This window comes from Pleurodeles waltl, chromosome 4_2 (genome assembly GCF_031143425.1).
Source record: "Pleurodeles waltl isolate 20211129_DDA chromosome 4_2, aPleWal1.hap1.20221129, whole genome shotgun sequence".
Taxonomy (NCBI): Eukaryota; Metazoa; Chordata; class Amphibia; order Caudata; family Salamandridae; genus Pleurodeles; species Pleurodeles waltl.
Genome location: NC_090443.1, coordinates 449,692,950 through 449,716,240, shown reverse-complemented (window position 1 = coordinate 449,716,240; position 23,291 = coordinate 449,692,950). Strand labels below are relative to the sequence as shown.

The window sequence follows — 23,291 nt, the reverse complement described above, 5'->3', positions numbered from 1 at the left end:
GATCATAGTGGAGTGCTTTGGGGTACACTGGAGTGGAGTGGTGTAGAGTGGATTAGAGTGGGGTAGATTAAAGTGGGGTAGACTGGAGTAGGGTGGGGAAGATTGGGGTGGTGTGGAGTGGGTGGGTAAATTAGGGTGGGATCGATTGGAGTGAGGTAGATTGGGTGGAGTGAAGTAGATTAAAATGGAGTAAAAACGGGTAGATTGTAGTGAAGATGTGTGGGGTAGATTGGGGTACAATGGAGTGGGTTAGATTAAAGTGGCATAGATTGGAGTGAGGTAGAGTGGAGTGGGGTAAGTTGTGTGGAATGAAGGTGTGTAAAGTGGAGTGGCATGTTGAGTGAGTGGTGTAGATTGGAGTGGCGTGTTGTAGAGTGGAGTGTCGTAGAATGGAAGGGCATAGAGTGGAGTAGAGTGGCATAGTGTGAAGGATGCATGGTGTTGTAGCACACTGCCTTTACAGACAACACATTTTCAATTGAAATGACCATTAAATTTGCACCGAAATACGGTTTACTGTACACAAACGATAATTTGTGCAAATGTCATCACCTAGTGTATTGATGTGTTTTGATTTTACTTACATATTTGTTTCTACCACACTTCAGAATTACAAAAACGTGCTTCATTTGTACTAATTCTGATATATTCTGAAACATCAGCACCGTTCATTTTTTTCTGCTGCGTGCCAGGAAAAAAACATTACGCACCCTTTCCTCTTACACGGATATTCAGCATGATTGTCATATAAATTCTCACTTTGAAGCCAGTGAAATGAAAGTAGATACCAAGCTATCTCTCTGTAGAAAGCTTGCAATTTACCTCTGTCTTTGAATGCGCAGCAAATATGATAAGCACAAGATGTAAAAGCCTGTTTACAGAAAGCAAGTTTGTGGAAGAATACAGTATACAAGTTTTAGGCAATGGGGGGACGAACTCAAGCTGGGCAGCCTAAAGCAAATAACATAAACCTAACAAATAGAGATCCAGAAAATGTGATTTACAAGCTATAAAGCCAATGGTAAGCAACAGGCAGACTACATTCCTAGGTCAGCTTTGTGAATGTCTCCAAAATGTCTTTGTGATGTGTATTCAAATGCAGCTGATACTTTTAGTTGTGCAGGGGGAAGCCTCTGTTTAATCATAATCTTTGTGTAAATAAAAAAAAGACTGTGGGTGAATCATTTGAGTCCAGACTTCTCTTTCCCTTATTTTGTCTGGTAGGATAGCTGACTAGATCCATGCATCTACCGCAGAGATGGGCGTGTGAAACTTTCAGATCACAATATGGAGCTTGGGTGGTCTCAGACTTTTATCCTTCTGAGAGTGTGAAAAGGTGTATCAAGTTTGTGGGGGTACAGTAGCTGTGTTACAGAATGTGTGATCTCCCCGACTTTTGGGACTGATGGGCAAAGTGTATAGGTCTGTCAAGCATTTGTAAAGCTAGAGGTGGGTGGTACAACAATTTAACAGGAACATTCGAGCCATGGTTCACCCATGGTTCACGGCTGGCTCTAACAGCCTGTGCAGGAGCTGAGCCTTGAAAATATTTGGCATGTAAATGATGAAACAGGCATCCTGTTAACTTCAAAATGCAAAAACAATTGTATTGAACGGGGAGAAGCATTCACTTTAGTACAACAGTACGTCTCCGCATTGAGAAATACTTATTAAAAGTGAAGCTTTCAAAACATTAATTGATAAACATGCCTGCCCCAACCCTAATGACAATGCTATTAATGAACCGCGAGGAAAGTCAGTTGTCATGTGCGCCCTATCTGTGGCCTAACTTCTAACTACAGATGGAGAAACATTATAGGCTATTAAACCAAACATAAGAGCAGGTTATGTACACTGCACATTCCAGACTCACTTATTTGCAGGTACTTTCTATGTGACCATGAATAAAAAGAAGGCTTGGCGATAGAGGTGGGCAAGCCACTGAAAGCGCGAGCCACAAGTCTGGCTCTTTCTCAGCTCGAGGTACTGCTGGAACCTCGAGCCCATAATGAGCAGAGCTTTCAAGTAGCCTCTGCTTGCCCTCTCCCTCTACACAGGATGTGGCGTTAGGGTCAGAGCTGGGGACCCAATTTTAAGTCTCAGTGGTGGCTCAACTTCCTGTTATTCTGAGCAAATTGCTTACTCTCTTGTATCTATACAAATGAATGTGACCTTGTGTAATGTAACTGATGCTTATGTAAAGTGCTACAATACTTTCTGGTCCACTTCCTGCTGTATAAAAACTGCACAAAAAGGTAAAAACAAAGTGGTAACATAAAAAAAAGGAAATGCAGATCCATGACACACATATGCAGGCATGGACCGGCCTGCAAAAGAACATGCCGGTGAGTGCTTAAAGCTAATTAGGGGGGCGAAATCAGTTGAATGGCAGGAGACAACTGAAAGATGCACTCCTTTTATTCCACGAAACACCAATAAGTCTTTCACGCCAGACTTGCTATAGAATGAAAAGGTATTGTGATCTAATATCAGAATAGAGTCCAGTAGATGATAAAACATTGATCTAATGCAAAGGCGAGCATGGTGCACGACGTGATCAGGTTTCCTACTTGGATACATTTGCTTAGCAGTAGCGTATATGTGTGTGTTTTTACGATACAATGACAGCATTACTGTGAGCGAGTGGGAGAACACAGTTGACTTCACAGTGTTGCACTTGTAAATTAGGGAGTGAATAAGTGAGCTGACAGAGTTTGGCACTTGAAGTAGCTGATTTGTACTAAGTGGAACCAGAAAACCTGGACAGAATGAGGCTTCTCTTCTTAAACTGTGTGATCTCAGGCAAATATTTTATTTCACCAAAATCCATTTTTCTTCCTTAACCAGCATGAAAGTGAATGTGAGTATAAGATGCCAGGTGGACAACTGTCGTTCGCTTTAATAGACTGTAATGTTGCTCTATTGTTGCTCTATGATAATCTGGGTCACATGCAGGGTTTACATGGCAACTGTCTTGCCTCTTATTTCACTCAACGTTTTAATTATTTTTGAGTGCAGGGCAATAATGTACTATATTAATGTCAAAACTTCCAAATGTTAAAGGTATACACTTTCTTGACTTTTGAAGAGACTTGATCATATTTTGCGCGATAATTGCTGTGTGATTTACATAGCAAACGCTTTTCAGAGCTTGGCTTGTCTATAGGCTCTGTGAGCCGAGCTAGACCCTTGGTTCGGCTGTCCCTAGTTATTTGTTGGTTCGCACACCTCTTCTCGAGAAAAATAAAGACGGGCGGGCCGGAGCCGGAAGGCGCGTGCGGCGAGTTCCATGGTGGGTACTGCAGGCTCAGTAAGTAGCGCCGAAGAAGGCTATGCGAGGAGGGAGTGGCATCCCTGGTGAGTGACATGCCGCTGCAAGGACCACAAAGAGATAGCAGGAGGCCGGGCACTGAACAGGGCTCGCAGAAGGTGGCACGTTCACAGTAGTGCTATAGTGAAGCAGCTGTCTAGCGACACTGAGACCAATAGACAGTGCTTTAAATGGGCCGGTACTGTCCGGTAGTGAGTACCGGTACTTTTCTTATTTTGAGAGGGAGAGTACCGGCATATTTCAAGAAAAACGTAATACTTTTAACTGGAGATTACCGGCACTTCTCAGAAACAAGCAGTTACTCTGGCTCAGAGTACCTGCACTTTAATTTTTCCATTTCAAGCACTGCCTATAGAGGTCCCGATTAACACTTAAAAACAAACATTGATAGAGCCAAACGACTTGGTGATGGCTATGTTGCCTCATTTTTTAAACCTTTACTGTAGGGGGTACTGCCGGACGCAAGCCAATATAAAATAGATTGCCCAAAAATCCTAAAAGCAAACATATTTTTTGGGTGCCATAAGGACACATTGCCTTTATAGCCTGCTACGTTAAATGGAGTGCTTGCTGTGGGTATGTGCTTCTTATGAAATAGAAGAATGCCACCACTCACAGATAAATTAGTGTTTAAAGTGGGCAGATCAGTTGCTCACTATACCGTGGCGACAAAGAAAAAAGGAAAAAAGTGAATGACACAAGAGACAAATGGATGAAGAGGGCTGTCTGAAAGCATACATATACACACACACACGCGCGCGCGCGCTATGGGGCATCGAATTGGAGTACTCGAGGAAAAAAAAAAACCTTCAAACTATTGAATAATTCCTTTACGTAAATTTAAAATCTGTTTTGATTCTAAATCTCGAGGTGCGATATTGGACACCCCTGCTGAACATGAATACCATATCTTCGTAGTTCTGTTGTTTACAGTGACCCTGCCACTGATTCACACGTACTCTAAGGTAATGCTGCCCTCTTCTGGTTAGATTAAGCGTTGTAACAATTTTGTAACGAACAAAACTATCTTAGTGTGCAGGTCATCGGCAGTGCTACATATAGTAAGGTCACTGTAAGCACCATGGCCCGAATTTATACTTTTTTAGCGCCGCATTTGCGTCACTTTTTGACGCCAAAGCGGCGCAAACTTGCAAAATCCAATTGTATTTTGTAAGTTTGCGCCGTTTTTGCGTCAAAAAGCGGCGCAAATGCGGCGCTAAAAAAGTATAAATACGGGCATATGTGCATGGCGGCGCAAACATCATGCTGCCGGAATTTTGTTTGCTGCTGCTTCTCCGCATCAGTAAATATGCATTTATTTTTTTACTTTCGTTTCCGTTTTTCTGATGCGGAACAGCATCGGCAAATAAGCACTGGTAAAGCTAGAAATTCGGGTAACACACTTGAAAGGTGATATTTAGTGGCTTTCACAGTGCTTGGCCGGGGACGAGGGGCTTTGAAAATTCTTCCACCACCCGAAATGCAAGTAACATATCGTCCCTCCTTTGTTTGTAGGTTTGTGGTGGCCTGTAGCACAAATCGCTGCGTTGGGGGAAAGACAATACAGCAGCATGCATCACATATGTTTACAGCAATTTTGTCTAATTATAACAAATCTTGAAAGTTAATATAAAGGCTGAACTGCATAGCTGTGGCCCTCGGTGTGGGATAATGATGAAAAACGTGGTTCTTATCGAGTGATTTACCTACCTGCAATAAGTTGGTGCCCATTTCTAGCGTTTTAAGATGACAACTCTTTGCAAACTAGAACCTGTAGCCCCACACTACTAATGGAAAATTCCAAAGCAAGTCTAAAATATACAGTGCAGCTGGCTCCGAGGCAGGATTGTCTAAACGTGTGACATGTCTGTGATGCTGGGACAAGTGGCAGCTATGGAGCTGTAGAAGCTAAGGCCCGAATTTATGGGGATGTAGCACAGGGCTGCGTCAAAGTGAAAGAGCAAGAATGCAGCGTATCTATGGCATATAGCACATTCTTGTCCTTTTCCTCTGTGCTGGCGGCATTTCGGCAGCCTAGCACCAAGGCAGGCAGCCTTGCACCTCCCTGCACAAAAACAACCCTGGGAGGCTGTTTCCTCTCTGTTTGAATGCAGAATGCATAAAAAGAGGAAAAACTAGGAGAAATAAAGATATTTCTCCTCTATGCACCTCCCATGAGGATACATAATGTTTTGCTGCATCCCCAGGTTTACATAGCCTTGCAAAACTGAGGATGCGTCAAAATCCATGGGTGTTGCATAGGAACACCCACCACAACAACCATGAAATGCCTTCCTTGTGCAGAATAAGGCAATGCAGCGATTTGTGCTGCCTTGCTCCATATCTATGACACCATTCATAGTCTAACAATGTGAGTTTACGTGGCCTCATAGATATGATTAAAAGGTTTGAGCCACTGCTGCGTATGGCTCTCATAATTATGCCCCTAAATGTGCAATCATGTCTCTGGTGCTGCAATGATGTAATCAAAGATCCAATGTTCTCACTGGTATATCATTCAGATGCAACAAAAAGTATCCCACCTTCTGTATCCCCAACGCCCCAGTTCGAATTCTTGCTAGAACGTTCTCTTCCTCAACATCATGTCCACAGCTCCCTTAGTTCGGTGTCACTACATCGATGTTTTAATTTTGACATGCAATAATATTGGCTGCAAAGTATCAACCTGCACTTTACTACCAAGGTTAGTAGATGTGGAATTAGCAATAGTAAAACTGTACTTCCCTATGTATGCTTACGGTATCGGGGAACTTCATATTCTGGAGTCAATATTTTTTGCAGGTCAATATTTTGATGGTCAACGTTGTGACGTACAAGACCGTTGAAAAAAAACCTTTGTACCTCACCCTCACCTTCACTACCTCAACTCTAGTCTCATGTGCTGTCAGCATATACTGCTGCTTTTTCTTGTACAGCCATTCAGTACTTTGCAGCTAGTTTTGCACTATATAAATCCACAATATGCCGTGTTCAGTATGGTGGAGAAGTCCCTGGTGGTAGGCATTTGCACTGAGAGCGCTGACCCACCAAGTACTTTATTTGATAACATTTTGGAGTTTTATTGTCTGCATCTCACATTATAACCAGTCTGCAATGGTAAGGTTTGCAAAATACCCACAGTGATAATGTCTGAAAAAATGCAACATATACAGCAGTATTAAATGTTTTATAGTTTCTTAATATTTACTTGCTATCTGAGCAACTATCCACACTATATTCTTCACCCTCTCACCAATATTTTTAAAATGCTTAATCCAGGAAATGTACAGGCTATGATATGAAAATGGTCAAAGTAACAAATATATACAAATATTTTTTAAATCACTACAAATATTCTAGGTACACTATCCCTACTTGAAAACTGAATCATATATAGTTTGCTGCATATGGTTTTCTTGTGAATCAAAACAGCATCTGATGGGGGGTTTATGCTTTCTAAATTTGTTTGTTTTCATTAGGTTTTAGGAAACCACAGCAAAAGACTCACCCTGTAAGGTTGAAAACTTCGACGACAAACAGTCACATTTCACAACCCACAAATGGAAGATTCCCACACAGTTACAATGCCACTAAATGTAGAGCATCAGGCAACTGAAAAGGAAACAATGGCATCAACAAAAGTGGAAGATGAGGGTTCACCATGCATGTACTTCCAAGCTCAAAGCACAGCTGATGTTACAGCAGAAGAGGACATAAAAAGTGTGGAGACTGTTGAGGCTGAAAGCACAGAAGACCACAGAAGTTCGGAAGAGGGGGTAGAACATGAAGATATATCAAGCAAGGAGAAAAATGAGAGTGTGGAGCTACCTGAAAACCCAGACAGTGAAGGCCAGGGGATCTCCACAGATAATATGGCAGAAGCTCTAACAGAAATACCTGGATCCTCCACTGAAGCTTGTGTGACTCCAGAGGAAGAAGCAATTTGTGACAAACATCCAGAGAGTACAGACCTACAAGGTGAATCCTCACAAGTGACTGATGATGCTGCAGAGAAAAAAATGGAAGATTATCCAGTAGAAGAGACAGTCCAACAGGAAGATGCAGCTAAACATGAACAAGTGCTGGAACATGGTGAGGGGGAAACATGTTCCTCCTCTACTTCAGAAGACCATAATTCCAAGGAAGACTCTCAGGGAAACCAAGAGGATTTGTCTTCACAGTCTAACATCGGTGAACCACAAGAAACAACAGACAGCACTCAGCAGGCAGAGGCAGATGTGGCTGCTGGGGATTCAAGTACCGATGTCCCAGTCATTACAGTGGAATCTATTGTTGCTACTCAGTCACACGATACTGAGTCACCCTCAAGTGATACGAAGGATGCACCCGATTGCCAAACTGACCACAACGAAAGCCAGCATCCTGCAGAAGACACAGAAGAAAAATCTCTTGAAGTGTCTGATCATGGTTCTCCTACAGCCGCACAGGAGGATGTGGTGAAGGCTGCTGATGACCCTGTTGAGGTCACCAGCTCTGAAGAACAAGGGAGTGCTGAAACAGCAGGGACGGAGAGCGAGGGTTGCAGTGGCTGCCATATAGAGGAACACACACACGTGGCCAAGGATGAGAAAGTAAGATTTTATATTTACATAAAAAGTCAAGTTTCGCTGTTGGGTAATGAAACAATTCATGTAAATCTCGTACATATCTTTATAGCCAGGCTTCTTTCATATTTTCCTGTTCAATTGAACATAAGTGAAAAAATAATGCAAACGTGAAAAAATATATTTGAGTAGGTGTTTGACTGAATTAAAACAAATGCATATTTTGAATTGCAAATCAAAAATTAAGAAGCGGAGAACTTAAAATACCCAACATTTGAAAATTAAAGTTAGTAATTAGTTTATTTTTAGGGGTAACATTACATCTTCAGTTCTCTGCTAGATGTAGAAGACAGAACTAACATAGTGGCGGGTTTTGGTTTAACCCCTTTCAACCTTTCTTGCTAGAAGTGTTAATCAAATTTTGTAGGACCCTACACAACAACAAGGACAGGGAGGTGCAATGAGTCAGCTCTCTTCTGCCAGTCCTATGTTAGAAGTATCATTCACAACTGGAATAAAGCCATAAGCCAGCCGTTCAGTGACTTGGGTGTTAGGTATCGTGACTGACTTCGGATTCTAAAGTGGCAAGGGTCTAGCATTAATTAAGTGGTGAAGATGGCACTTTAGCAATTAAAAGAGGTGAGTGGTAGTGGAACCTTAGGACTCGCTCTGCAATCCATCAAGTCACTTCCAGAATTTCAATTCACTAGAAAGCAACTCAATCGTGAATTCCCAGCACACACCATGTCCCCTCACTCTGCAGAGGCTGCTCCTCTCAAGCGCTTCGCAAAGCCAAACCGGTTGCTGGCGTTCTAGGGGAAAAATGTGACACAAAAAAGGCACAGATTTTTAGCGCATTTCAACACAGAACCAGGACTCTCTAGAATATACTAAAATATGTGCTGCATGTGTGCAGTCCCCTTCCGCCTCCTTTTCTTCCCCACAAATGTCACATTTCTTACATTTGTAAAAAATAGGTTTCATAAGATGTTTCTCTGGGCAATATGTACCAAATGGCAAATACAATTCTACCTCTTTGTGCCAAATACAGTCTTTGTTGCCATGCCAACACATTTTCCGGAACCAAAATGTGACTGGAATGAATGTTTCATACAGGAATCGTTTAAAGGTGGCATCAACTGGAAGACATAAATAAGGTATCTCATACGTACTTCGTTAGTCTACAAGATGCAAGGGTCCACTGCCCCATATGCGACTGCGTCACATGTCACAGTGGTGACTTTCAGAGACTACTGTTTCTTTCTGTCAACAGCCCTGATCATCATAGCCAGGCTGGCCATTGTGGCAATCTAGGAATTTCCTAGTGAGCCGCCTAACGACCCAAATCCATATGGCCTCATTCCAGGCGTGGCCTCGTACAGCGAGGGGCTGGTTTTGGTTTCCAGTGAGTGTTGGGGCATGTTATCACAGACGCACTTAGGGGCATATTTATACTCCGTTTGCGCCGAATTAGCGTCGTTTTTTTCGACGCAAATTCTGCGCAAAACCAACGCCATATTTATACTTTGGCGTCAGACGCGTCTAGCGCCAAAGTATGAGGAAAGAGCGTCATTTTTTTGCGTGAACGCCTTCCTTGCGTTAATGAGATGCAAGGTAGGCGTTCCCGTCCAAAAAAAATGACTGCGACACAAATGCGTCGTATTTATACTCCCGGGCAAAAATCACGCCCGGGAGTAGGCGGGGCAAAAAACCCCGCATTTGCGCCTCTTTTTAACGCCTGGGTCAGGGCAGGCGTTAAGGGACCTGTGGGCTCAAAATGAGCCCACAGCTGCCCTCCCATGCCCCCAGGGACCCCCCCTGCCACCCTTGCCCACCCCAGGAGGACACCCAAGGATGGAGGGACCCATCCCAGGGACATTCAGGTAAGTTCAGGTAAGTATACATTTTTATTTTTTTAATATTTTTTTGTGGCATAGGGGGGCCTGATTTGTGCCCCCCTACATGCCTCAATGCCCAATGACCATGCCCAGGGGACATAAGTCCCCTGGGCATGGCCATTGGGCAAGGGGGCATGACTCCTGTCTTTACTAAGACAGGAGTCATGTAAATGGCGTCTGGGCGTCGTTAAAAATGGCGCAAATCGGGTGGAGGTGATTTTTTAGCGTCAACCTGACTTGCACCATTTTTAAGACGCCCTAATGCCATTTTCCCCAACGCCGGCGCTGCCTGGTGTACGTGTTTTTTTTCCACGCACACCAGGCAGCGCCGGTCTGCTAGCGCCGGCTAACGCCATTCAATAAATACGGCGCCCGCATGGCGCTTCAGAATGGCGTTAGCCGGCGCTAAACTTTTTGACGCTAAACTGCGTTAGCGCAGTTTAGCGTCAAAAAGTATAAATACGGGCCTTAGTGTTGGCAGTAGCTTATTCTTTGCGACCCCCTGCCTCAGAAGTGGCAAAATCAGTATAAAGATCACAGGGTTGGCTCGCTCTTATGGATGTTGGAGTTCCACCCTCTTTGTGTTCTAGCCATTACTTATTATACTAATAATGAATAAAACAAATACTATTCACTGTGATTGTAAAAAAAAATGGAGCACCGGGGGCTCAAACGGGACCTACACTGGCATCGGAGGTAAGAAAAAAAGGACATTCTTTTAAATCTATGTTGTGTGCATGCGTTTGAGAGAGAACATATATGAGTGAATGTGTGTGTGAGTGAAAGTGAGACAGTGAATGACAGGTAGTGAGAATAAGATAAGTGAGACTGTGTCAGTAACCGTAGCATGATTGACAGCAAGTGAGTGAGAATGAATGAATGAGAGTGATTCAGTGACTTAGTGTAATTGAGATGGAATGAGTGAGTAGGTGAGAATGACTGATAGTAAATGACAGAATGAGCGAAAGACAGAATGAATGCCAGAGTAAGGTGTGAGTGCAAGTGAGTTAGTCTGAGTGAGGGGGAGTGAAAAGGCACAAGTGAGCGAGAATAAATGAGTTGACATGAAGGAGAATGAGCGAGAGTGAATGTGAGTGAGAATGTGGTGTTTTGCTACCACTGGCCCTTGAAGATAATTCATAGCTTATAGAGGAACCCATGGCCCAATACTGGCGCTAGCACATTGATGTCAATTCTTTGCATGATGGGCACCTGTGACAAAACTGGAAGTAGCATAATATAAGCACTACTTGGCATATGGGACACCTATGACAAAATGCTGGCACTGACATACTGGAAATAATTCTTTGCATAGGCGCACTCAGGGAAAAACACCGTGCTGTCATGCTAGAGGAAATGTTTGGCACAGGAAACTAGTGGGAAATTTTTGGCATGAGCATATTGTACACAAGGAATTGCACAGCTGTCCAAATGCTGACAGCGCCGATGGAAAAGAAAATATAATACTTACACGTGAGTGGGTGGGCTGTGTGTAGGCGGAACAGTGAATTAGAGGAGATTAAAAGAAGTACAGGAGATATTGAAAATATGGTGTGAAAGGGAAAGCGATGATGTGAGATACAGAGATGGACAATTTCAGATAAATGGGGAGAAAAAGATTGTAAGTGATAGACTGCAGAGTAATGCAATGTGAAGGTTAGAATAGTTAATTCAGTCTCATATTTTCAGAGAACTAATTTTTCACTTCTGATTATTCAGAACAAAATCATTTTTATTGCTCATGTATTTGATTCCCTTAACAAGTATTGTTAAAGCCAAAGGGTATGGCTTCTTTTAGGTGTATGGTCACTGCTGTGTTAAATATCTGGATGTAATAACAGAAAACTCCCAGAGGGGGTACCCAAATACTAGTCTGGTGGCATGGGGCTTGAAACACAGGATTTTAGTTGTCATCTTTTATGCCACGCCCTTAAATAGAAATGCCACACCTCTTGAAAGGATTCATAGTTACGTTTATTTGGCCCTGTCCCTTTTAGAGAACCCCCACCTTTTTCATTCCACTTGAAGCACTGGACACATCTGTCATGGGTGTCCAGTAGAGGTACTGATTATTCTTTGGTGCCCCTATCAGTTCCTATGCTAATCCTGCTTTTAAGGATGTGAAGGCAGCAATACGAACAAAATGTAAATAGGGCTGTCAGACTTCCACTCACTTCTCTTCCCTTAGAGACCATCAGCAGGACGATGTGGCGGGGCTAGGAATGAGACTAGAGGCCAAGCCTGTGTGACATCTTGTGGGTCAAGGGGTCTGTGTTGTCACTTTTGCTACTCTGCTATTTAGGTGAACTGATGGCCATTACCACTGTGCCGACAAATACCTCTTTTTAGGTTCAAGGGCACAAGCGCTCCGTCCATTTTGTAATCTCTCTTTGAGCTTTTAACCACGCCTGTCACTTTCATTGGTTTCTGGGCTTGACTTGTAAAATCCATTTGATTTCATTAGTGAAAGGCATGCATACGTTTAGCCCTCTTCGAGCTCACCAGCCAACTACTGAAAACATACGAGGCTCCATGTTTTCAGCATGGGGTCTGGAGTACTTTAGCTTTTTATTTTCCACGCGGCTCGATCGCGCTGGGTTTTACATAGCGCAATCGCGCTTGTTTTTTTCTGATTTTCAATTTCAGCGCGATCGCACTGCATTTTACATAGCACCATCGCGCTCGTTTTTTTTCTTTCAATTGGTGTGGCAAGAAAAGTCCAGTTAGGAGTTTACAATACTAATAAGCTCTAACTCGAGCAAACGCAAGACCGGTTGCATTGCAAATGCTTGTTTAAACATAGGACTAATTTCCTTGAATTTAGTGTAATTTACCTGTTTGGTTTTCTTTTACTTTGTCAGTCTTTTAAATTTCATTATTTGTATAAAACAAAATCCAATGAATTATTTTACTTATTGCTTTTTTCTGTTTGGGTTTTTTAAATTTCCATGTCAAACTTTTCACTTTTATAACTGAATACATTCAATTTTAGCTTCATTATGACAAGAAGATGTAGGAAAGCCAGTGAAAGGATTGTGGGGACCATCCTTAACAATCTCTAAAACCCCTGACCCCAAAGCATTAGTGAGGGTATGGCAGGAATCCAAAAAATGCGGGAGGGCTTTTCATTGGTGTGGTATGTAAGTATATTGGCTGTGGTGGAAAAGGCCTTAGTTTTTTTTTTTTTTGGAAGGAAAACTTTTATGGGATGAAAATAGAGTATTATCATCAAAATATGGCATTAAGAACTAGCACTGACAAAGCCTATAGATCTTGCCTTTGGAACCTATTTTCTTTGTCAATTGTCTTTAGTGATGCTATACAGCATCCACATTGCTGTACAGTGTGACAATTATTTTTTTTAAAGCCTATTGCATCTTTTGTGAGTGCATGCAATCTGCATGCCTATGAAATGATGCAGCTGCTTTATATTTATATTTATTTGCTGATCCAATTGGCAAATTGGAAGAAAAAAAAAACACACAAGTTTTTTTGGAAAGCGGATGGTGGTGCAACACAGGTGTGGAAGCAATTTAGGGGCAAAGCAGGTGGGTGGAGCAAGATCTGGGAGGTGGGACTAAAGCAAAAAGGAAGGCAAGGAGGGGAGAAAATGGGCAAGAGGGTGAGCAAGGTAAGCACAGAGGGTGGGCAAGAAAAGAAGCAAACAAGAGAAAAACAGCATTTGAAGCTGGTAGGGGGTAGAAGAACATGATTGCAAGCAACGTTTAGCACACTAGAGCACGCATATCATGGAGTGTGTGTGGGGGAAGCATACTAGTGAGAGTGAGCAGCACGGAGAGGGGAAGAGAAGCGCAGTAAGCACTCTAGAAGAGTACGTGTTGTTCAGCTCTCTCCTAAACAAACAACAAAAAAGTACAGTCTAATAAAGCAAAGGGTGTAAGGACACATTAACGTGTCCATGCTCCAGGGGAGGGATAAACACAAAAGGAAGGAAACCAACACACACTACCGAATAAGAAGCAAACAAATATGAGTGGCAGTGACGCCAACTATTTGTAAGAAATGGGCAGGCTCCAAGCCCAGTGTAAGCCAACAACATGTCTTGCAACAGAGTGGCATTTGGGGTCTAGTGGTGAGATCTAAAAATGAGCAACAGAGTCCTACAACTCCTTTGGTTAGTCAAAGCTTTGTGTCACTAAGGGTAGAAGTATCAATGTCATCTGTTAACAGGCCGCCTCAAAAACCCGAACTCTTGGCAAGTGTGAATTCTGGTATTTTTTTTAGATGTTGGTTTGTGTTAATCTATGCACTGAGCAGCAGATAGTGTATTACTGAAATGCTTTCTATTGGTCATCAGAAATTGATCACCCTTTCTCCCCTGAAGCTTCACAAACTCTATTCACCACTCGCACTACAATGTTAAGTTGTATATATGGTGTATGAAGAGTGGGCTAATTAGTTCACGGGCCAATAGTTTGAACGGTCCTCCCAGGCAAGTCAAGCGATGGTACAAATCCCAGACACACACTTGGAAGCATGGTACAGGTAACATCAGTTTCATGGCTTGGGGCTCACATGATTTTAAGGGGGCAACTGTTCCATGTCATGCAAATCACACAAAATGATGAGATGATAAGAACCTGGCTCTTTGTTTGAAGGTACTTTTGGTAAGACCTAAAAATTAAGTTGCACAAATTAAAGATTTCACCAGAATACCTGAATTTGGCTCGGGTGACCAAAACCAATGACAAATAATGGTGTCCCATTCTGCTGACAACATCATAGAACCCACTAGCCATACTATGTAAACAAATGCTCACACTTGGGCCAACTCAGTTAAAGAGTACAGTGAAGATTAGTTTCTTTGAAGTTGCTTGGTGTGTATAATATTTCCCTGAAGGTGTATCATAACTGCCCTTACCTTTAGTAGAGGCAGTGGACGACAAGCCATAGATCAAATACAACTGGCAATGGCTCGTAAAGTGCTTATTCTAACTTGTCTTTTTTTTTTCCTCTAGGAAGAATTGGGACTCTAGATTTCAGATCAAGAACTGCTCAAAATCCCCTGAATGATGGCAGAAGACCTTATCGCCAGCAAATCCCAACTCCATAATCTGATGAACATCATTTTCAGACAATTTTTTGACAGGGATTTTAACTTGGCAAATGCTCAAGTCTGCTTGGAGACGTGGTGGATGATGGGAGGCAGGGTGTCAAACTCATCTTGACCAGCTGAGGACTTTCAGATCATAACCTGCTAATTTGAACGTGGGGCTATGCTGAATTTATGTGGATTTGAAAGTATCCAACATCTCTGCACCCATTGGGGCTGTGCTTTAGATTGTGTATCAGGTTCTTCTAGAATTCTCGTCTGGGATCTTCAAGTTTGTCAGAACCAGTAATCACAGCTATATATAATCAGCATATAACTAGATTGCAAATTTTGGCATGTGAGACATTTGATATTGTGGACACGCATCTAACTTCGCATTTTCCACTAGATAAGACCCTTACCTACAGGTTTGTGAACCATGGTCCAGAGGAGTTCTTTGCCTGCTACCGAGATGTCACATTTCTGAGCTCACCAGAGATGTTGCATTGCACAGTTTACTCTGGGCTGCTTCACGTCAGCATTCCCCCATTCTTCCTCTTAGCCCATAGCTGAAATTCCCAATTCCATGTTATACTTGCCCTGAGATGATATATGCACAGTTTCCAGTGACCAAGCTCCCTGATTTTTCATTAACGCTTGCTCCTCACTGCCTAAAATGGTGTGAGGCCACCAAAAGGTGATAAGAAGCACTATGCAACCCTAGTGAAAAATTATATAAATACATTCTCTGTACACACTATCCCATGCTGCAAAAACAACCAGATTACCCGTTCATACTTTCAGAATATCCATGTTAGAATCCTCATTCGCTCTACCCCTTTCTGCCAGTGTTCCCAGTTCCAGGAAGAACATTTCACCAGAATTCTCTCTTCCATTTACTACGTAGCACCCGAATTGTTGGGTTCTCTAAAATCTTAAATGTGTGTGTATCCCCATGCCAGCATTCAAGCATTGCCAGTTCATCTACCCCACAGTAGAACCCCTTTCTCTCATATCATTCAGACAGAATCATTTTCCTTTTTCCCATTCTGCAAGAATTCCCAGTTCCCTTGTCCCCAAACTGGCAAAAATCCCATATCCGCTTGTAACACAAGTTGGAAAAATGTCCAGTTCCTGCGTTAAGCTGACAGTTTTTTCTGCCTGGTCAAAGATGCTGTATATCTTTGCCACATCCCAAGAGTTACATCTGCTACACTGCCTTATTTTCATTAGTATTTGTGTAGCACTTATCCCCACACCGGCCACATGCACCATTCTTGAATGAAGATGCTAACATTTTGTACCTCCACTCCGGGCTATCTGATTTCCATCTTCTGTACGGGCAAGCCAACAATTTTTGTGTTTCTCCCCCCCTGCCCTTACCTGCCAGATTTATATACTTCTGCATCTGAGCCAACAGATATGCGTGTTTCTTCAGAGTAACCGAATTAAGTACCCCATCAGCCTGTGCCTCTAGAGTTCTGATGACTGTGCGAGAAAGTGCACACACCGACAAGCGGCTATGTTTCTGATAAAACAAAATGGTTTAGCCAACCAAACAAACTTCAACAGCCACAAACAATTTGCTAGATTTATTTTTTATGTTTAAAACCTAGTCCCCTGGCTAGGTCTAGTTACTGGACATTTTAGATTTAAAAAGATAGCATTGTTTATATAACAGATTCCGATGTGTGCATAAATGTCAACTTTGAACCATTTAGTTGTCAGTTCATGTTGTTGTGGGTCTACTGAAGTTGTACTTTGCTCCATCCAACAATCCTCAAATCTTCCAAAAAGCAGTTCTGTCCTAGATAAGAATAGTATTTGGCTTTTATGTTAATAGTGAGTCAAAAACTAAATGCATGTACAGTGTGAGTCCAGGGTAAGCTTGTGGAACCCCATGCTGCATTTGGGTCACATGAAGAAAGTTAATTAATTAAGCACTGTCCAGAAGAGCTCCCGACCTTTAGCACTTACGTTGTATAACAAATGAAGTCAAACTTATAGGTTGTTGCAAAATAACTAAAAATTGTCAAATAATACTGATGCCAACAGAATTGAGGCTGTCAAGGCAAAGTAGTAGAGCAATAGTTGTGAATTAAATATTTCAAATGAGATGTCTACAACTAATCAAAAGTGTAGTTAATCACCCTGAAATCAAGAATTTAAGGACACACAAATATCCTAACACTGCACGCATCCAGGCTTTTTAGACATATCCTGGATGCTATCCACTGCAAAAGCAAATGAGTTGTGCCTCCTTTCAGGCTTGTGAATGTATTCATTTAACATACCGTACATTTCTCAATGAGGCCTATAAAACAAACAAAAACTGAAGAGGATGTAGCCGGTTTTACACACAAAAAAAAACCTGAAACACGGTAGCTTCTCAAAAGAATTGTCTACTTATAAGTAGACTAGGGGTTTCAGTACATATTAATTACTCGCCGTGAAATTGACTGTTACATTGATCAGTTTTGTGAGTACTCTGAAACAAAATTCAGAAATATTTATTTGAAGAATGTACACTCAGGGGCCAGAACCAACATCACAAATACAGAATGTGTTCCAGTCGTGCAGCAGCCTGCTTTAATGCCATTGGAGTAAAAAAGAAAAGCAACCTGAAAACCCCATGTCTCGACACAGGTTACCAAAACAAACTATTTTCACACAATTCTCAGTTCAATGAGACCAAGTTAGACAATTGTGACACTGGAATGTCGACAATCCATGCAGGACGGCAAACCAACTGCTGGTCCATCCCAAAGGCTACAGAGCAGGTCACTCAAAAAAATAAGCTGAATCAGTGAAAAAGGAAGGCGTGGAAACCATCTTCGCTATCACAGGTTAAGACACTTCTCGTGTTGTGCCAAGCTCTGGAAAATCGATCTGCAATACAGAATATTTTCTGGAAGCCTCTTTCGGATTGTGTGCAGTTCTGAAGGCCTCATCTGCGGTTTTGCAGCCTGCATCTGGAGAAATTGCACAGTTCTAGAAGCCATCTCTGGAGAAGTATGCATCATGATAAAACACGTTAGGTTCATTCAAACAGTTCATTATATTAGCACAGAAAAATACTGACAGATCTATTTGGCCAGTTAGTGTTCAGACAGTGGGCACTAACTTCTGTTATCCGCTGCATACAAAGCATTCCATGGTCTGCCGATCTCCACCATAAGCACAGAACGAGCCTGAAAAAGCTTCCCTATCCCACCACTAATTTCCTACTAACCCCCCGTGCTTGATTTCCAAAATGGTTGTGACCAGGTCCTGGAGATAGCAGGGTGTCAGTTGTCTAGTAGATGGTCGGTTCTACGGCCCACACTCAACAATAGTTAAATTGAAACTATTCCCCTGAATATGAAGTGCAGCACTAAAAAACGCTGCCATGGCTTGATGCTAGCTGCCCCCCAGTGCTTAATTTGTAAATAAAAAGGTGCCGTTGCTCAAAGCTCTCCTCTGAAACACGCGGTTGCTGCAATTAAATGTGCGAACACGGAATAAGAGTCAGAGTAACCTTGAAGACATCTCGGGCTTCTTTAATCTAGTTACAGACACACCCTGTCCCTCCAGCTCACTCTCGCAGCTTTCTAACTTTGTGACATTTTTTCACTTTTCTCTTCCTCAGTCTTTCACATATGTGTATTTTGCTACAAGATCTCGCAGCGAATGCTTGAGGCAGAAGAATAAGCCCCGGCTCGCACAAATAAGTGCCGGTGCTCAGCACCGGAAACAACAAGCACAAATTAAGCACTGCTGCCCCCTATGAAAATAAGTTATGTCAACTTCTTTCCAAAACTGACGTAGGGATCTGCAGCCCGTGGCAGAGTGGTTTGTTTGATTTTTCACCTGTTTGACATATTTTGCTTTTCAAATTTTCAATAATCAAAATATGCAAGGTATTAATCGAGCTAAGTATGTGATTGAGGGCAGTACAGGCCCCGGGTTGCTAAGATTTTGAGTAAATTGAGCCAGATTGAAGAGTGGCCTTGCATGATTTTCAAGCCAGTTATGGGTGGACTGGACTACGGATTGTTATGGATTGAAACACATTTTCCTTATGCCTGCACAAAAGTACAGAAATATTTGAGGACGAAATAAACACGACAGCTGACGAAATAAAGCATTAGTGGGCAATTAAGAAAGTAGAATGTGAACTACAAAAACATAAGCCAGAACTGCAGAGCACATTCCTTTAAGATTTTACATAAAGCTCAGTCACTGGCATTAGGGCACATTTAACACAGTTCCCATTTCTTCCTTTAAAACTCAATGTACCCATAGTCGTTTGACGTGCACACGTGACTGATGACGCAAATGGAGGGAAAATAAGACACTACGTAGGAAGAAGAGAGCCAGAATGGTAAATACAACTTGGTTGTAGTAGCTAAAGGAGATGCGATGGACGACTCTTCAAACATGAAACAATTACATCTCTAAACGTTCAATTATTGGGTTGAAAATGTTTTTTGTTCCCAGAAATATCCAGAATGTTTAAAGATCTACATAATTTATTGCATAATTTCATGTAAAACGTTTGAGTTCCAAGCAAGCAGCAAAACAGAAGTGCTGAATTTAATGGTATTGTTTCTGGGAAGTGCCCAAGGCATGACTGCACACACTGACCTGCGATGCCGCAGAATCCCAAGTCACAAGATAGTATGTTCTGCTCTTTCCTAAGGTGAAACAACATCAGACAGACATGGAGACCCGGTTTGCAGGCCAAGAGGTAATTTTTCAAAAGTATGCAAGGAAACTAGATAGGTTCTTAAAATTGACCGCAAAGAGTATTCCTCATATCAGACCAGCAAAAGCATGCACAAACGTATGTGAAAAATAAACTTACACTTGTGGAAAGGCTTGTAATGCAACATATACAATGGCTTAATTCGCAGTCTCTGTATTTGCAGAAAATTATATATATTTTTTGTTTTGCTTGCCCTTTAATAAATTTTCCTCTAACATTTAAAGTGTATTTATTTTCACGAATTACACCAGTCAGCAGTATTTTCCTACTGCGTTTTGGAATTAAACCGAACAGTGGAGCAATTGTTTTCTGTTAAATAGATGAAATGTCTCTTTCACCAATTTGCACTAACAGATGCGAAATCGTATGGCGGGTGTAAAAGTTTGCAGTAGACCAGAACGGAGACCACAAAGACAGAAAAGTAATCTAGGAAACAGCTTGTAAATAGGTTAGGAATAACTTCCTTTCCTTTGATATGGTCAATCACCAACAAGTTTTGGTCCAGGGCTGCACTGACTTCCTGGAATACTCCGCACTTGAGGCCCAGCACAAGAAAATTTACAATTTCACCAAGAATACTTGAGTTGTTAAATTAAATGCTACAAGATCCTAAATTGTAGTTATAAAATAAAATCAGATAAGTTCATTTCATTTAATACACACCCTTTCGAGAGTACTCCACTAAGTTGGAAGATAATGCCCATTATCAGACCCTGTCCTATTAGACCATATCATTACGAACCACACAGAAGAGATCATTAAACTCACTCAAACAAAAAACAATTTACCAAAAGAGATAGTAGACGACGAAGTTCTCCAAAGGTGCAGGGTAAATATAGCAAATTAGGATTAAAAAAAAAACGTAGAGTGCCAAGCATGGAAGATCCCAGCTCATAATATTTGCAGCTTTGTTACTAAACCATCGGACCAGCTAAGAGGTCTTTCGAGCTGTAATCTACTCTTTAGAGGGCGTCTCCTTAGACCGGGCTGCCTACAAAGCAATTAAAAAGGTTACATACAAAATAATGTCCACTTTTCTACCTCATAGGAGAAAAAGCACGCTTGAAAGAGGTCCCTATGTTTCCATACCTAGAGATGCTGATAATCTCAGAGATGGTTTGCAAGGAAATACAGCAACAAACTTAGAGGAAGACGTTTACAGGAATCACATAATAGCCTTTTATACCATTTCTTGAATAAGGATATCACCATCAAATTATCACTGGTGGAAAATAAAAAAACAAGATGGTGTTGGAGTAGCGGAGAGGCTCGGGAAGCCCTGCCCACCGGAACCAAGCACTGAGCTGCCTGCTGTCTACCTCGCGTCGGAGGAAACGCTGTGAATGCCGTGCTGCAGTAGCGAGGATTCCCCTCGTTAGAGGAACCCAGCCGCTGCTGCTTCCGAATAGATCCCCCTACTCCCTCGCTGGAGATTGCGGGGGGGAGCGGGGGACGCCTTGCTCTCTCGGATTGTTTATGGATCTGTGAGAGACACATCAGATGCTGTGGGCAGACGCTGTTAGCAAGGCTGAAACCACGCTTTGAAAGGGACTTGGGAACTGCCGTGTGTCTCGCTCCGGTAAGAGGGGAAGACGTGAATGGGCATTTTGGAAAGTGGACAATCTCACACACTCACTCGGAGGAAATAGGGATCAATGGATATTGTCGTACACACAGGGAAAATGCTGTGGAGTTATACTGTAAATGCTGCAATGTCAAAGCTGCACTAAAAGGGGGAAAAAAAAACATTACAAAAGAGAGCACAGTGAGTGCAATACAGTGCTTATTGTGCTTTTTTAAGCACATGGTGATCCCTGAACTTTGCTGCTGTTCCAGGAGGACCTTTTGGGGGGGGGGGGGGGGGGGGGGGGGGGGGGGGGGGAGGGGGCAGGGGGTAGACTCTTTTCCCTTGTTTGTATTTAAGGAAAATCTGACTATTTTGAGTAAACAGTGTGCATTCACGGTTGGCGGTCCTATCCGACTATTATTAAAGCACTCTGAAGGCAGGACTATGATCAGTGGCTAAATGTATCAAATGGCTAAACGTATCAGATCCCCACATTCGACAAAGCTCTCACGGAAAACTGAGGAGTGAGGCTAAAATAGTTAAAGTGTCAGGAGGGGTAATTGAAAAGCCTCAGGTGTGCATGGAGTGTAATGTAATGCAGCTTGGTATCAGTATACCCCCTCAAGGCTCTTTAAAGAGTGTTATTGAACGATCAATATCGGACGTACTAATTGCAGTGGCCGGAGTCACAAGATTTATCAGAGTATTATCTTACGCTGTCAAAATAAAAATGGCGCCTAAACCCATCCGGAATCTTGGAGATAAGAGTGGGGGGGCTAAGATGACACGTATCGGTAAGGACAAAGGAGAGGCAGCAGGGGCAAATAAACGCCTGACCTCAACAACTGGCAAAGCGTCTGGGAACGTGTCCGGATCGTCGAGAGACGCCAAGACGGGTGATAGCAATACCCCCCCATTGGAAGCAAGACCGATAGGTAAAAACCAGTCAACTATCACGGCCTTCCTTGCAAGCAGGGTGCAAAATAGTCTTCCTGCACGTATAACCCCCCCTTTGGAAAGCAGAGGGTCAGGGGTGGAAGTCCCTCTTCCATGCGCCGGTATGGCGGTTGAAGACAGTAATAAAGAGAAAATACCCGACATCTCTGGGCTCAGGCAATCCCAAAGACAACAACTTGATCAAAATGAAGAGTCGGAGCTTCAAAATAAGGTGGGAGCTATAAAAGCATTAGAAAAGGATGACTTAACTATCCCTCTAGGAAATGGGAAACAATGGGATAAACCAGCTGGAAAAGACCCCCAAACTCATGGACTGGGGGTAAAGACTGCAGTGATAAATTCTACTCTTTAACAGAAGAATCTGATCTCAGCAGTGGGGACCGCAGTTTTAGTGAATCAGAAGGGAGTGAGACATCGGAGGCTGACAAAAAATCTCCAAGTAATGAACTTACAGTGCGGCAATACAGACAACGGAAAATGGTCAGAACACGCCCTGGGTCTCAGGAGGGAGTTGAAAATGCAGCATCTATGAGCAGCAGGACTTTAAAGTGGGACTATTCTGGTATTGGTTTAATAGATGTTCCTACCAGTGGCTTCCAGGGTCCTGATAATGAGAAAGCAGAAATTGGAGTCTCTGCAGGCATTCCTGTCAACGCATCTGCGGTGTGCACTGAGGCAGGGATCCTGCAGTCAATATATAACTCAATTAAAGAACTGCAAACTGAGACCAGGATCGAAAGCTGGCGCGCAAGGATCGCTACTAAGAGACTGCAGGGGACGGTTCGCAAAGTCGCGAAATCGTGCACAGAGATTGAAGCCAAGCTATGCTCAATGGAAGAAAGGATTGTGGCGGTCGAGGAGGATGTGGACACTCTAAAAGAACAGAACGCCGAGAGAGACGGGCAACTGACGGATGTGATGTGGAAAATGGAAGATTTGGAAAATAGACAGAGAAGGAACAATCTTCGATTTCTGGGCATACTGAAGGGGCTAGAGGGAAATAATATACAGGCGTATATGGTCAATCTCCTACGTGGGGCCTTCCCAGAGCTTGGGAACTGGGACTGGCACAATGAGCTACAACGGGTCCATAGGTTTCCAATAAATCAACGGGAGGGGGGCCAGCTAGCAAAATCAAAATATCCAAGAGCAATCTTGGTCTATTTTGGGAAT

The 23,291-nt window shown here is 42.6% G+C and overlaps 1 protein-coding gene across 1 annotated transcript in view; it reads left to right on the top strand.

Annotated features, from left to right (window-relative positions):
* LOC138292906 (uncharacterized) overlaps nucleotides 1–19,811 on the top strand; it is a 37,445-nt gene extending 17,634 nt beyond the window's left edge. Inside the window, exons 2-3 of the mRNA XM_069231779.1 lie at nucleotides 6,811–7,923; nucleotides 14,774–19,811. Coding sequence (XP_069087880.1) covers nucleotides 6,892–7,923; nucleotides 14,774–14,791 — 1,050 coding nt within the window. The 5' untranslated portion in view covers nucleotides 6,811–6,891 and the 3' untranslated portion in view covers nucleotides 14,792–19,811. The remainder of the gene's footprint in view (nucleotides 1–6,810; nucleotides 7,924–14,773) is intronic.
* The last annotated feature ends 3,480 nt before the right edge of the window (nucleotides 19,812–23,291 follow it).